Here is a 15,949-nt window from a genome sequence, read left to right on the forward strand (position 1 = left end):
ATATTCCTTTTCCCCCTGAGTGCAGCACATCGGGAGAGCGCTCTGTGCAGTGTAATTGCACGTGTAAAAGTCCCTTGCTACACCCAGAAGTCGGGAGTAGCGAGACTTCAGAAAGAGGTACTTCCGGGTGTAGCGAGGGACCGGCGCATGCGCAGTTACAGAGCACTCTCCCGACATGCTGCGCTCAGGGGGAAAATGAACATACGAACAAGGGGCCCTTCCTCCGGGACCCAAAGCAAGGGCAAACAGCGGAACTTTAGTGGACGACAACTTGGCGACAAGAAAACATTGAAAAAAAAGTAAGTGACCCATGTATGGACTCCTGTTCACCCACACTATAACTCAGTGTATTGGGTTTAGTGTGAGTGAACTTGGTGACAGTTTTTAGATAGAGGTAGATAGAGCTATTCGAAAGGGGGCAAAGATGAAGAGTTCCAGCTTAACCCCAACCCCTCTTACAAAAAACAATGACGATTTTCAGGTAGGAGGAAGGCTTTCTCTATTCCGTCTCCAGTGGGTAATTATCACCAAAGAAGAAATTTTATTCTGAACACAGAGTATGGGTACAGATTTGAATTGTCTCCCTTCCTCCTCCAAAGTTTTATATTTTAAATCTAGTGTCAGATAAATTAAACAAGTGTCTTTTGATGGGGATTAAAGATTTTACCTCAGATGAAAAATGGCCATGGTCGTTACTCTCGCCTGTTTCTAGTGCCAAAGCCAAACTGTTCTTTCAGAACCATTATAAGTGTTATTAATTTAAATGGGCACTGACATGAAATAAAAAAATTTATATGTTGTAGTACTTAAGTACTACAACATATCTCTAATATAGTTTAATTAAAAAAAGTGATTTTAAACCAGTTTAAAATCATTTTTAAATTCGGCCACTAGGGGTCGCCCTCCTAGTGGCCGAATGCATTCGGCAGTGACGTCACTACAGAATTTCGTCTCATTTGAGCCTGGCAAATGAGCCGAAATTCCAGTCACTGCGGTGCTCTCTCCCGCCTGTCAATCAAACAGGCGAGAGCGAGCACAGTGAAATCCAGGGCTGCGCATTGGCTCCCTGGACACACACTGGCCGCCTCCCTGCTGCATATTCTACCTACAGCAGGGAGGCACATGGCTCTTACCTCTCCTTACAGCCGCTGCTCCAGTGGGGATACGACGCCTCCTCACTGCTCCTCGCAGCGGTGTCCTGTCATTACCGGGGGGGAGCGCCATTTACAGGGCCCATCACACACTGAGCAACAAGCGTGCGCCCGGCTTCCTCTCATGCTCCTACACTATGGTAACTCTCTCTATGGTTCTGGAGGACTTTCAATCCTCCAGAAACATAGACAGTTTCCAGAGTGTACGGGCATGACGGGAAGCCGGGCACACGCTTGTTGCTTGCTACGGACCCCCGCTCATGGTCCGGCACAGGTGAGGGGAGGGGCGATATTGGTCGGGGCTGGGTGTCTTCCAACACAGGGTGCCTCCAGTTGTTTCACCACTACAACTCCCAGCATGCCCTGACAGCAAATAGATGTCAGGGCATGCTGGGAGTTGTAGTGGTGAAACAGCTGGAGGCACCCTGTCAGGAGAACTAAGGGCGGAAGTCTGCCCCCAGCAGGCATCAGTGACTTGGTGCCTGCTGGGGAAGTCTGCCTGGTTGTGAGCACACTACCAGGCAGACAAAATGCCATTTTTAAGATAATAAAAAAATAAATAAAAGCAGTGAGGGGGTTAGGGATAGATGGGCAATAGGCAGGGACAGAAAAAAAAAATAGAGGATGGTGGGAGCTACCCTTTAAAAAACCTGAACAAATTTATAGTCTACAGACGGTTCAAAATGGAAACCCTTAAGTAAGCCATCCCGGAAGATGCCTGGTTGTCAGAAATATGCATCTTTTAGATCTATTGTTATCTGCTTATATGCGTGAACCGCCAAAAATATCTAAGATTTGCAGTTCATCTCAACAACAAGAACCACTATTTCAGGGCACCAACTTTTGGGATATCCTCAGCCCAAAGATACTCACAAAAGTAATGGCAGAAGTAGTAGTAATCTTCAGCTTTAAAAGGGATTACGATTATCCCGTACCTGGATGTTCTTCTAATAATAGCACATTTTCGAGACCTTCTCTCCCAGCAGCTTTGCCAAATGATTTTTAAAAACCAGACTTGATTCCATTAGAAAACAAACAATTCCTGGGTATGATTCTAGACTCGAAAACAAGTGACTCTTTCCCGCAGACAATATTTTCTCCCTTAAAGGAAATCTGCAATAAATTAAACTTATCCCCTATCCACAGGATAGGGGATGTGTCTGATCGCGGGGGGTCCGATCGCTGGGACCCCTGCTATCTCCTGCGTGGGGTCCCATTGCATGACGCCGCAGCCAACACGCCTCCTCTATGTATCTCTATGTGAGAGGTGGAGATGCAAAGTTCGTGCCTCCCCCGCCTCTCCCATAGAGGGGGGGGGGGGGGGTGTCCTTCCAGCTCAGTGAGCTCCACGCTACGTGCATTACGGGCCCCGTTCTGGAGATCGCGGGGGGCCCTGTTCAGAGGATCGCTGGGGGGGGGGGGGGGGGATAAATGTATTTTGTTGCCGTTGTATAATTATTAAAGTTTGGTATAATTGGAATCGTACTGACCCATAGAATAAGGATAGCATGTCAGATTTACCGAATTTTGAACTCTGAAAAAATTATTGCCCTATAAAATTGTGCAATTCCATATTTTTTTTTCAATTTTGCCCTATGTATAATTTTTTTGTTTCGTAATACATTGAATGGTATGAATGATAAAAAATAACTTTTCACGCAGAAAATAAGCCCTAATACAACTTTGACAGCCGAAAAATAAAAGGAAAATCATCATGCTAAGAGAAGCAATGTCGACCTTGAGGACATTATGACTTCATGTATACTGGCAGTTCCATGGTGTCAAAGTCACTCCAGAACCATTCAGACTCGGCTTCTAAAGGTCTAGGATCAATCTTATCTTAGGAAATAAGATGGTGATTTTATCCCTAGTAAAGGCTTCTCTAAATTGATGGATGAAAAAGGAGAATCTTACGTGTGGTGTCAACTGGATTCTTTGTCATTCAATAATGACGGATGCCAGCCTCTGGGGTTAGGGGGCTCATGTCGGAGACCATCAGTTACAAGGTCCTTAGTCCTAGGATACTCAGTTGTTCAAACTTTCAAAATAAAGGCAGTCTTTAAATAGTTTTAAAAGCTTCCAAAATCCTCATAGAAAGATCACCATGTGAAGGTATGCTCGGGTAGTCATTGTTACAGCATGGAACAGGTACAAGCAGCAGGTGCCGGGACACTATCATTTATTCTAAACTGCACCAGAGTAATTATAGTCTTTAAAATAAATAAATAAAAAGCCACCAGAACCCAGTTAACTAGTCATTGAGGAAGTTCTCAGCTACTGCTCCCGGACCCACTGACCCTGAGCAACATGCCTCTCCCTATCAGTGTAGGGGGTGACATGTCACTTGGGGTCGGCAGTGTCAGAAGCAGGTGTGGGGGCCACTTCCCTCGACTACTCCTACAGTACCTGGCAGCTTTTTAAAACTCTGATTTCTCTAAAATGCTGAAGCATTTCAGAGTAAATCATACTGCCCCAGCATCCTGCTGCCTGTATTTGTTCCTAGTGACAGGTTGTCTTTAACACTGAATGATAAGGCTCTATGGTTTAAACTTTCATTTCTTTGTCATGCTCTGTAAGAACACTGGATATAATGGACTTGATTGACCTGGTCTTTTTTTTTCAACCTTATCAGCTACATAAATGTTCCTTACTGCATAATATAATTATTTTTCTACTCCAGCTTCCAATGGTCCTGAAAGTGCCAAGATTAAACGCCTCACCACTGGCTCTCTGTGACAGGCCATTCTCTCTTCTTGGCTTTGGAGACATATTGGTGCCAGGTATCTGTATAGCTTGATTACTCATCCTCAATAAGGTTTTCTCAATCTTAGATGTTGTAATTAATGTAAAAGGGGTTTCCTAGGATTAGAAAAACATTGCTGCTTTCTTCTAAAAGCAGTGCCGTACCTGTCCTCAGCTTATGTGTGTTATTACTGTTCTATTTACTTCTAAGGAACAGAGCTGCAATAACACACACAAATTATGGACTGAGCGGTGCTGTTTCAGGAAGAAAGATATTTTTCAAATTCTGCATAATGCTCTTTTTACCGCCTGTTTGTGCTTTTCCATATGCATCAGTAAAAAATATAAATATTAATCATTCAAATCTAATAATATAAATATGAATAATTCTTTATTCATATAGTGCACACAGATTCCGCAGTACACTGTACTGTACACTGTTCACTCAAATTGGTTCTTGTCCCCAAGGAAATATGAGTACCCAGGGGAAACCTACACAAACATGGAAGGGGGGGGGTCATACAAACTCACTACAGATGTTGTCCTTGGTGGGATTTGGACCTAGGACTCCAGCTAACCACTGAGCCACTGTTCTGCCCTACATACATGTGATGCATTCATGTCTATAGACGACAGTTTCCTGACAGAGGCCAGAATGGTGTCAAGTTGGCCTCCATGTTGGTGGTTTTAGAAGTCATGTGACATTTGTGGTGTATCACATGCTTAAATTACTACGGCTAATCTGAGTGCTGTAGCATTTTGATTTACTAGAAAGGCATGGCTACCGGTAAAAGTAAGGTGAGCAGAATTTTAAATACCCATATATTGAAATACTGTATGATTGTCTATTCTATACATAATAAAGAAAAAAATAGAAAGTGAACTACTCAGGTTTAACTGTATGTAACTTTAATGGGTAAAAATACAATTTGTGGTAACAATTATTGTTGATGCAGAAAAACAAGAATATTAGAGCATTTTATATATTTTACCGTCTTTCTGCAGGTCTCTTGGTGGCTTATTGTCATAGATTTGACATATTGATTCAGTCTTCAAGGATCTACTTTCTGGCTTGCACTATTGGTATGTTAAATGAGCAGTATAAAAAAAAATAATAATAAATATAATTTATATGTCGTAGAAAAGCTTGTAATTTTTATATTTTATTTACAAATACTTTATTCATAAACCTATATCAATATAGATGTACCAGGAATTGAACATGTAATCTGAAAATTAGAATAATTAAAACAAGAATTAAAGAATTAGGGGGCTCACACTATATATTAAATATAGAAATATATATATCGAGGTGCTTGTGTTGCACATACCCTTCGTGCCAATAAAATGCAATAGAGAAAAAGAAAATGACACAGACCACTAGAGATATGTATATATGTATATATATATATATATATATATATATATATATATATATATATATATATATATATATATATATTGAACTAGTTGTATGTAAAAATCAAAGAAAACTGTAGATAGTTGGTAGTAATAAAGTTTACAGATGGGAACCTCCAGGAGAGATGGGAACCTCCAGGAGATGGTATCACAGTGGTAGCAAGCCACGCTCCTGCAGACTGGCGGCTGTGCAGCCGGCCCGAAGATGTTATCCGCGTGGTGGTCTGGGAATGACACGTGACGAGAGGATGTAGTCTCGTCTGGCTCAGTCTCCTCCTCTCCCTCCCTCCACGCTGCTAGCCGGGAGCTGCTGGAAGATGGTGACCGGGGTAAGATAGCCTTGAGCGGGCGGAGGAATGTGAGGACCGGGGGAACGGGGGGAGCTGGAGCCCCGGACCATACCTAGATGCAGGGTGGGCCAGACCCGAGGCTTGGAGTTATTCTTGGGGAGCGAGGGCCTGGAGAGAAGGCTGGGGGAGTGGCTGCAAAGTTTGCATAGGCGTGCCCGGGTGGAGGAGATATCACGTGGGGATGCCACACGCCGAACCCGGAAGACTTTGTTCTCAGCAGCAACGGCAGTGTCGGCGCGGGCTGTGAGAGGGCCCGGCGTCGCTAATCGGCCGAGAGAAGGGGTGGCCAGCTTGCGGAACGGAGGCTAATACAGACTGTATTCAAAATTCTGGGGCATGAAAGGCTGCTTAAACTGTAGGATGAGACCACTAATATACACAGATATCCTCCACTTTTGGGTGCCCTCCGAGAATTGGGGGGGCAGAAGTGGTCAAATAAGGGAAATTAACTAGTTGTAGGCACCCCCGGACTATTATATATCCAGCTCCTCGTGGTGCTATTGGCATAAGTAGTGATTAAAATACTCAGGATTAAAATGAGTAAAGCATGGATGGACGGTTTTATCTTCTGAAGCTAAAATGAAGTCTCTATAAGGCCCTTGGATATCCACTACAGTGGGTTTTCACCCTCTCCAGCTTCTCATCTAAATGGTCTACACATAATTACTATTTAGCAGGATTAGCTCGGCATCACCATCAAATATGTTTATTCTTGATCTGGCAAAAAAAAAAATATCCACTGTAATAGGCTTAATAAGCTAAGCCTCTCCAGCCGTCTCTAAGATTATTTAAAAGGACTTGACTTTCGGTAGAACTGGGTGGTTTGATGAGTTTTAATGGCAAAAATTAATATCCCCACAGGATGACCCAAGGAAAACTAAAGAAGAGGTCAAGTAATTTGAGTTTGGATACTTATGGGACGTGCTGGGATAACCAAAATAAAAGCACCTCCCGAAATGGCACCTAAAATTCAGCCCAGAAGATCCGGGGGTGGGAATGGTGGAGAATCCTCAAATAGTGGAAAGTTGGACAAATTCCTGAAATCCCCCCGTGACTCAATTAAAACGAGGTTACAAAAATATGGTGAATCTTCTAATGGTTCCAGATATACTGTACTTCAGGAGGAAGAAGTGACAGAGGAGGGAGAGGATGGAGAAATAAACTCACATCTTTTAATCACTATATTGAAAGGGGTAGAAGTGGCACAGGTGTAAGATTGGAAAGGAGAGTATGGGGGGGAAATTCATTGTTTGGAATATTAGGGGCATGAAAGACAGGAAAAAAAGATTAGCCATTTTTGATAGAATTAGTAATTATCTACCTGTTATTATTTGTATTATAGAATCCCATTTAACTAAAGACTCAGTATATTTGGTAGAAAAGAAATGGGCAAAATACCTTTTACCACTCCTTTGGTTCAAGTTATGCGGCTGGAATTAGTCTTGATCCATGAAAAAGTTAACATCAATATTAGTGCTACTAAAATAGATAAGAGGGAGATTTTTTATATGCTAATTGGGGAAATATAATGGTAATCCTTGCTTTCGTATACACCCCCCCCCCCCCCCCCCCCGTTCTCATTTGAAGTATTGATAAATTTAATGGAGTTTGTGAATGGGAAATGTTATGAAGATCTATTCATTGCAGGTGATTTTAATTCGGTTATGGATAATGAGAAAGATTGGAGGGGGAATAAAGGACCGGAAAGACGAGATTAGCTAAATTCTGTGAGGAAACTGTCTGGAAGGATGTTTGGAGATGTTTGAAGCCTTCTAAAGAGGTATTCTCCTGCTATAGTGCTACATATAAAACGGCCTCTAGGATAGATCTCATCTTGACAAATGAAACCGGGTTAAGAGCGGTGGGTAAGATGAGTTATGAACCTAAATCGGTTTCAGACCACGCATTCATGGTCTGCTCTTTAGATTATGGGGAAAAAATAATAATGGTAAATAAAAGGCATATTAAAATCAATCCTCACTGGTTAGAAATAGATGGAGTTATGAATGGGGTAGAAGAAGAAATTAGATGGTTTTGGGAGGTAAATAAAAACTCTACAAATCTATTTATGGTCTGGGATGCCCTTAAAGCGTTTTTGAGGGGCATTCTGTTTAAAAATATCTCATTTGTTAAAAAAACAGCTTAAATTTAAAGAGGAAACTTTGGTAAAAGAAATTAAAAAGCGGGAGAGTGAATTTGCTGAATCCCCAGGGGAGGAAAAATGGAATAAATTAGAAATAGCTCAAAATTATAAAGAGCTTAATTTGGAAAAGGTTGAACATAGATTACTCTTTTGGGGGCAAAGAAATTTTATGGAAGGTGGTAAATCAAATACCGTATATACTCGAGTATAAGCCGAGTTTTTCAGCACGATTTTTCGTGCTGAAAACACCCCCCTCGGCTTATACTCGAGTGAACTCCCCACCCGCAGTGGTCTTCAACCTGCGGACCTCCAGAGGTTTCAAAACTACAACTCCCAGCAAGCCCGGACAGCCGATGGCTGCCCGGGCTTGCTGGGAGTTGTAGTTTTGAAACCTCTGGAGGTCCGCAGGTTGAAGACCACTGAGGGCGGATGATGACAAGAGGATGATAAGGGGGGGGGGGTGGGATGATAAGGGGATGATGAAGGGGGGTGGGGATGATGATGATGAAGGGGGGGTGTGGGATGATGACAAGGGGATGATGAAGGGGGGGGGTGTGGGATGATGACAAGGGGATGATGAAGGGGGTGGGGATGATGACAAGGGGATGATGAAGGGGGGGTGTGGGATGATGACAAGGGGATGATGACAGGTGATGATGAAGGGGGGATGATGACGGGTGATGATGATGAGGGTCTGGATGATGACAGGGCGATAATGATGAGGATGTTAATGACAGGGGTCTGGATGATGACAGGGGGGGGTGATGTATTTCCCACCCTAGGCTTATACTCGAGTCAATAACTTTTCCTGGGATTTTGGGTTGAAATTAGGGGGCCTCGGCTTATACTCGGGTCGGCTTATACTCGAGTATATACGGTAAATGGTTAGCAAATATAATAAAAAAATCAGAAAGAAACAAGAGATTAACGTTATCAAAAATAATGAAGGCAAGTTGGTAAGAGGGGATGATAATATTTTCTGTTGCAGTAGAGTACTATCAAGCATTATATAAGTCAGAATTAAAAGGGAAAGAAGAAGAAATGGCGAGGTATCTAGCAAATGAAACTGGCCCTAGGATGGGGAAAGAGGACAGAAGTAGGCTGGATAAAGGTATCTCACTAGAAGAAATACAAGAAGCCCTAAGATCTTTTTCTGGGAATTCTGCACCCGGATCGGACGGTTTATGCTTTGAAATATATAGGAAGTTTGGTAAGGTTTTACTACCCTGCTTAATGGAAGTTTACTATGAATCCTTGAGAATAGGCAGTTTAACTCCCACAATGCTGGAAGCAATAATTATTTTCATTCCAAAGAAAGTGGGGAATAGTGACCAAATAGAACATTTTCTCCCGATTTCATTACTAAATACAGATTACAAATTATTTACGAAGTTATAGGCTAACAGACTTAATAAAATCTTATTTAAAATTATAGGTGAAGAACAGAGAGGATTTGTAGCAGGAAGGAATATGGCAATAAATGTACATAGTTTTTTTGATTATTCAGTCTATGGGGGGGGGGGGGGGGGAACCCCGCTCCATCCTGTCAACGTTTGACAGGGTGGAGTGGGGTTTTCTTTTAAAGGTACTAGACTATTTTGATATGGGGGAAGTGTTCCCAAAAGTAATTAGGATAATTTATTCATTACCTAGTGCAAGAATAAATATCAACGGTGTACTCTCTGAAAGGATTCACATGGAAAGAGGAACAAGGCAGGGCTGCCCCCTTTCGCCATTGCTTTTCGCACTGTTTATGGAACCATTAGCTATTAATAATCGGGAAACAGAGGCTTTTAATGGGTTTGGTTCTCAGGGGGATAAAGAGAAGATCCTGCTGTATGCAGACGATGTGATTATGTTAGAGATCCAACTCAAAAAGTCCCGGACGTAGTTCAAAAGGTTGAGGAATTTGGGGCAAAATCCGGGTTTAAAATAAACTGGCAAAAATCAGGGTTGCTCCCGTTGGATGAGGAAATCAGTTTTGCCTATAGGAAATATAAAAATATTAAAAACAACAGATAATTTGGAATACTTGGGTATAAAAATCTCAAAAAATGTAGAGGAGTTCTATAAACTTAATCTATTACCTTTGTTGGAAAAAATAAAAACAAAAATTAATATATGAATAAAATTGCGATTAAATATGGCAGATAGGATAACTTTAATTAAGATGGTACTGTTACCCATGACCCTTCATTTTTTTTAGAACCTCTCCTATATGGATTAAAGAGAGTTTTTTTTGACTACTAGGGAAAAAGCTAAATGAATTTATTTGGGGTCGGAATTAAATTAAACTTCTTGACACCTCCTTTGGAAGGGGGTGGACTTAAGATTCCGGATTTTTTAAAACTATTTTTTAGCATCATAAGCACTGTTTTTGATACAGGAACAGGAGGTAATAAAGAAGTTATTTTTGAAACTGGGGATTAAAAGTTAATCAATATGGGAGTTATTAGAAAGTGGCAGATTAAAAGGGCTGGAGGAAAGAACTAATGCTCTTTCTGTTAAAATAAGCAAGGTATGGGAGAAAACAAAGAAGATAATTGGGATAAACGGAAGTATCTGGTGCACTCCCTTGTGGCATAATGAATACTTTCCAGAATTAAAAAAAATGTCTAGTTTCACAGATTGGGAAATTAAAGGGATATTTGAAGTAAATCACATATTTGCACTGGGCAAATTAATAGATTGGGTCGAGATAATGGAGAAATTTAAGTTAGACTCTAATAATGTTTCTAGGTACATCCAAGTTAGAGAACCATTTGGGAAAGAGGGAGACAAGGGGAGATTTATAACACAGGTTCACGCACTGATTGAATTACTGAATCTCAAGTGGTAATGAAAAAAATTATTGAGTAAAATTTATAATCACTTGGTTAATAGTAAACATGAGATGGCACACTGTAGAAAAAAATGGGAAAAAGACACAGGTGATATTAACGAAGAAGAATGGGGAATTATTTTTAATAATTTAAAGTTAGCTTCAATTAGTGGGAATCACAGAATATCACCTTTTATGATGTTATATCGTACAGCATATACTCCAAGACTTATGCACAAGATAAGATTTAGGGAAGATTCAAAATGCCCCAAATGTAATAGTGACAACGCTAATTGGCTCCATATGGCATGGAACTGCTGTAAAGTTCATGAATTTTGGCGAGAAGTGGTGGATACTGTTAATGATAGATTCCAAGTAAAGATAGGGTATGATCTTAGAACAGTGATGCTAGGTTTGAATTTGGATGGATTTAAATACAAAAAAATATTACAATTGTTCGGATTAGCGAAAATTATAATCCTTAGAAAGTGGATAGCCCCCAAGGCTCCAAATAAACAAGAATGGCTTGAGCTGTCTAAGAAAGTAAGAATGTATGAAAAAATGTATTATAAAAATTAAAAAAAGAGTAAGAAAATAGATGAGGATTGGAAAGGAATGGATGAAGTGTTTAGTGTGCCAGGCTGACGGGGTAGGGATGGGAAGGGAGTTAGGAGGGGGAGGGGAAGGGTTAAAATTGTATGTTTATATTGTAACAAGGAAATTTTTGTAATGTTCTTATGGAAAAATTAAAAAAAATCCGCGTGGTGGTCTCACTGTGTGTCTGGGGTGGCACAAACTTGCGGCCGGCCGACAGATGTTTGCGGGGAAAGAAGGGTTGCAGTAAACCAGCAGTGACAGCAAACCAGCGGTGGGTGGATGCAGGCAGCGTCCTCCTGTATTCCAGCGCTAAAAGGCACGTGTCTGTACAGTGGTCTTCAAACTGGGGGGTTCCACCAGTTGCAAGTCGGACACAGTACTTATTTGGGGTGGTCTGTATTTTTTGGGTGTATACATCTGGGCTAAACGCGTTTAGGGGTGACCCCTTCTTCCGTAGCGTTATAATAGGTACCCCATCTAGGTTTTGATCTTATAAAGTCCATATATTTGTATTTTTTAGTAAACTGTGGACTGGATTTTTCTAAATAACATTAATTGTAAAAAAAAAACGGACTGGATTACGTATATACAAAATATACATACACACAAATACAACTAGTCATATATGTCAGTATTTATAAATATGGATAAATGGACAAGAGTGGTATATATAATAAATTTGCATATATAAATTATATAAATATATGGATTTATAGATATGATATAAAGAGGAGACTAAAATCGAGAGCATAGTAGCGAACTAAAATTATATGAAAAATATGGAAAATTCTGGATGGGAGTCCAAAATAACGGGGAAGTCCGAAGATAATAAAAAATGCAGTACCGTAATACAGTAAAAAGTTATAATAAAAATACCAATAAAATACCAATACATAGTTCAGAAGATTAATGTCTGTGGGCTCGCAGGCATTAATCTTCTGTACTATGTATTGGTATTTTCATTATAACTTTTTACTGTATTATTACTGCATTTTTGGACTTTCCCGTTATTTTGGACTTTCCCGTTATTTTGGACTCCCCTCCAGAATTTTCCATATTTTTCATACTTATCAATAATTTTTGTTCGCTACTATGCTCTCGATTTGTCTCCTCTTTATATCATATATCTATAAATCCATATATTTATATATGCTAATCTATTATATATACCACTCTTGTCCATTTATCCATATTTATAAATACCGACCTATATGACCAGTTGTATTTATTTGTGTGTATGTATATTTTGTATATACGTAATCCATTCCGCATTTTTTACAATTAATGTTTTTTAGAAAAATCCAGACCACAGTTTACTAGACTATATAAGACCAAAACCTAGATGGGGTATCAATGATATCGCTACTGAAGGGGTCACCCCGAAACGCATTTAGCCCAGATGTATACACCCCAAAAATACAGACCACCCCAAATAATAACTGTGTCCGACTTGCAACTGCTTGAACCCCCCAGTTTGAGGACCACTGTACAGACACGCGCATTTTAGCGCTGGACACAGGAGGACATCTTCAGGCCAGTTGCACAGCCTCCAGTCTGCAGGAGCAAAGCTCGCCTACCACTGTAATACCATCTCCCGGAGGTTCCCATCTGTCCAGCGGTTCGGTGAGTGGTGCAGAGCACCAAACTTTATTACTACCAACTATCTACAGTTTTCTTACAGTGGACAATATTGGATACAACAACTTACTGGACACAGCAACAATATTATTTACTTATACAGTGATACATTATCACAAGACTGTGGGTGGCTGTATTCCACTACATATTAATTCATCTTATTTTATTCTATTGTACTAATTTATTATATATGTGCATTTTTATCTACGGTATAGTCCACAGCAAGGGCCCTGCTTGGACATACATTTATGTATTTACATGTTAGAATAAATATAATTCTTGATTTTTACATCAAGCTAGTTCAATTTGATATATATAATATATCTAGAGGTCTGTATCATTTTCTTTTTCTCTATTGAAAATCAGAATAAATCCTCAAGAGTAGAGGCCTGGATGATTTACAGAAAAAGAGAAAACTCCACATCAATCTCATAATGACAAGTAACTGACTAAAAGTTATCCAGGCGCCTGTAATACAATTATCCTAGCCATTATAGTAGTCAGGTATGGTGAACAGCCCAATATGAACACCGAGGTCCCAAATAGCGGTAAACACATGGGCCCAGATGTATCAAACTGTGTGAGAGAAAAAGTGGAGGGATTTTCCCACAGCAACCAATCACAGCTCAGCTTTCACTTTACCAGAGCTCATTAGCTGAGCTGTGGTTGGTTGATGTGTGGAAATAACTTCATTTTTTCTCACACAGTTTGATAAATCTGGGCCATCTACCTTATTCACAACTGTCAATCATAAGAATTCAAAAAGACACCTCTCTCTATTTCTACTAATTGAGAGATAATAATGTGCAAATCTAAATGGACAGTACATAGATCTTAGACAATGTAACTCTCTGATTATTTAACCTCTTAAGGACCAGGCACGTATGAGTACGTCCCTGCGCCCTGGGTCTTAAGGACCGTATCTATCAGCAGGCACCCCGCGCAAATGCCCAGGGGGGTCATCAGACCCCCCCATGTCGGTGATCGGTGCAAATCGCAAGTGAATTCACACTTGCTATTTGCGTGATTCCGGGTCATTACAGGTCTATGGTGACCCGGAATATAAGGGGGATCGCGGGTGACTAAGACGGGTGCCACCCCTCCTATCCCTGCTATTGGTGGTCTAGACGCGACCACCAATAGCAGATCGGGGGCGGGGGGGTTAACTTTTGTTTTCCCCGTTCTGCCCACCCACAAAAGGCGGGGCAGAACGGGGAAACGACAGAGGACCGGCGCCGAAGATCCACTTACCGATCTGCGGAGGCTTCGGGCCACGATTGGCGTCGGAGATCTGCGGGCGGCGATGTCGTGCAGCAGGCTCCCTGGATCCGACGGAAGCCGGTAAGTTGCCTAGCAACATCTGGAGGGCTGTAGTCCGAGACCACTATATAGTGGTGTCTATACTGTAGCACTCCAGATGTTGCAAAACTACAACTCCCAGCATGCCCAGACAGCTGTTTGGGCATGCTGGGAGTTGTAGTTTTGCAACAGCTGGAGGGCTACAGTTTGAGACCACTATATGGTAGTCTCTGAACTATAGCCCTCCAGATCTTGCAAAACTACAACTCCTAGCATGCCCACACAACTGTTTGCTGTCTGGGCAAGCTGGGATTTGTAGTTTTGCAGCATCTGGAGAGCCACAGTTTGCAGTGGTCTCTATACTGTACTGTAGCTCTCCAGATGTTGCAAAACTGCAAATCCCAACATGCTGGGAGTTGTAGTTACGATCCCTCCAGCTGTTGCATAACTACATCTCCCAGCATGCCCTTCGGTGATCAGTACATGCTGGGAGTTGTAGTTTTGCAACAGGTGGAGGCACACTGGTTGGAAAATATTGAGTTAGATAACAGAACCTAACTGAAGGTTTTCCAACCAGTGTGCCTCCAGCTGTTGCAAAGTACAACTCCCAGCCTGCATGGTCTGTCAGTTCATGCTGGGAGTTGTAGTTTTGCAACAGCTGGAGGCACACTGGTTGGAAAATATTGAGTTAGATAACAGAACCTAACTGAAGGTTTTCCAACCAGTGTGCCTCCAGCTGTTGCAAAGTACAACTCCCAGCCTGCATGGTCTGTCAGTTCATGCTGGGAGTTGTAGTTTTGAAACAGCTGGAGGTTTGCCCCCCCATGTGAACGTACAGGGTACATTCACACGGGCAGGCTTACAGTAAGTTTTTTCTGCTTAGTGCGAATGTACCCTAAAAACACTACACTACACTAACACATAATAAAGGGTAAAACCCTACATATACACCCCCTTACACTGTCGTCGTCCCCCCCCATTAAAAATTATAAACGTATTGTACGGCAGTGTTTCCAAAACAGAGCCTCCAGCTGTTGCAAAACAACAACTCCCAGCATTTCTGGACAGCCACTGACTGTCCAGGCATGCTGGGAGTTTAGCAACAGCTGGAGGCACCCTCTTAGGGGTATTCTACGCCAGTGATTCCCAATGTCCACCCCTATGCAATCCCTAATTTAGTCCTCAAATGCGGATGGCGCTCTCTCTCTTCGGAGCCCTGTCGTATTTCAAGGAAACAGTTTAGAGTCACATATGGGGTATCTCCATACTCGGGAGAAATTACACTACAAATTTGGGGGGCTTTTTCTCCTTTTACCCCTTTATAATTAGGAAAAGTTGGGGTCTACACCAGCCTGTTAGTGTAAAAAAATTTTTTTTTTACACTAACATGCTGGGGTTGCCCTTTACTTTTTATTTTCACAAGAGGTAAAAGGGAAAAAAAAGACCCCCAAAATTTGTAACTCAATTTCTCCTGAGTACAGAAATACCCCAGATGTGGGCGTAAAATGCTCTGCGGGTGCATAACAAGGCTCAAGAGTGAGAGCGCACTATGTACATTTGAAGCCTAAATTGGTGATTTGCACAGGGGTGGCTAATTTTACAGCGGTTCTGACATAAACGCAAAAAAATAAATATCGACATGTGACCCCATTTTGGAAACTACACCCCTCACGGAATGTAACAAGGGGTATAGTGAGCCTTAACACCCCTCAGGTGTTTGACAAATTTGCGTTAAAGTTGGATGTGAAAATGAGAAAAAAAATATTTTCACTAAAATGCTGGTGTTACC

At 41.3% G+C, this 15,949-nt stretch overlaps 1 protein-coding gene across 2 annotated transcripts in view; it reads left to right on the forward strand.

Moving 5' to 3' along the window:
- The window catches only part of SPPL2B (signal peptide peptidase like 2B), a 95,453-nt gene that overhangs the window by 64,290 nt on the left and 15,214 nt on the right, over nucleotides 1-15,949 (forward strand). For both annotated transcript variants that reach the window (XM_056569886.1, XM_056569883.1), the window contains exons 12-13: nucleotides 3,832-3,931; nucleotides 4,899-4,976. In XM_056569886.1, coding sequence (XP_056425861.1) covers nucleotides 3,832-3,931; nucleotides 4,899-4,976 — 178 coding nt within the window. The remainder of the gene's footprint in view (nucleotides 1-3,831; nucleotides 3,932-4,898; nucleotides 4,977-15,949) is intronic.

This window comes from Hyla sarda, chromosome 1 (assembly GCF_029499605.1).
Source record: "Hyla sarda isolate aHylSar1 chromosome 1, aHylSar1.hap1, whole genome shotgun sequence".
NCBI classification, from domain to species: Eukaryota; Metazoa; Chordata; class Amphibia; order Anura; family Hylidae; genus Hyla; species Hyla sarda.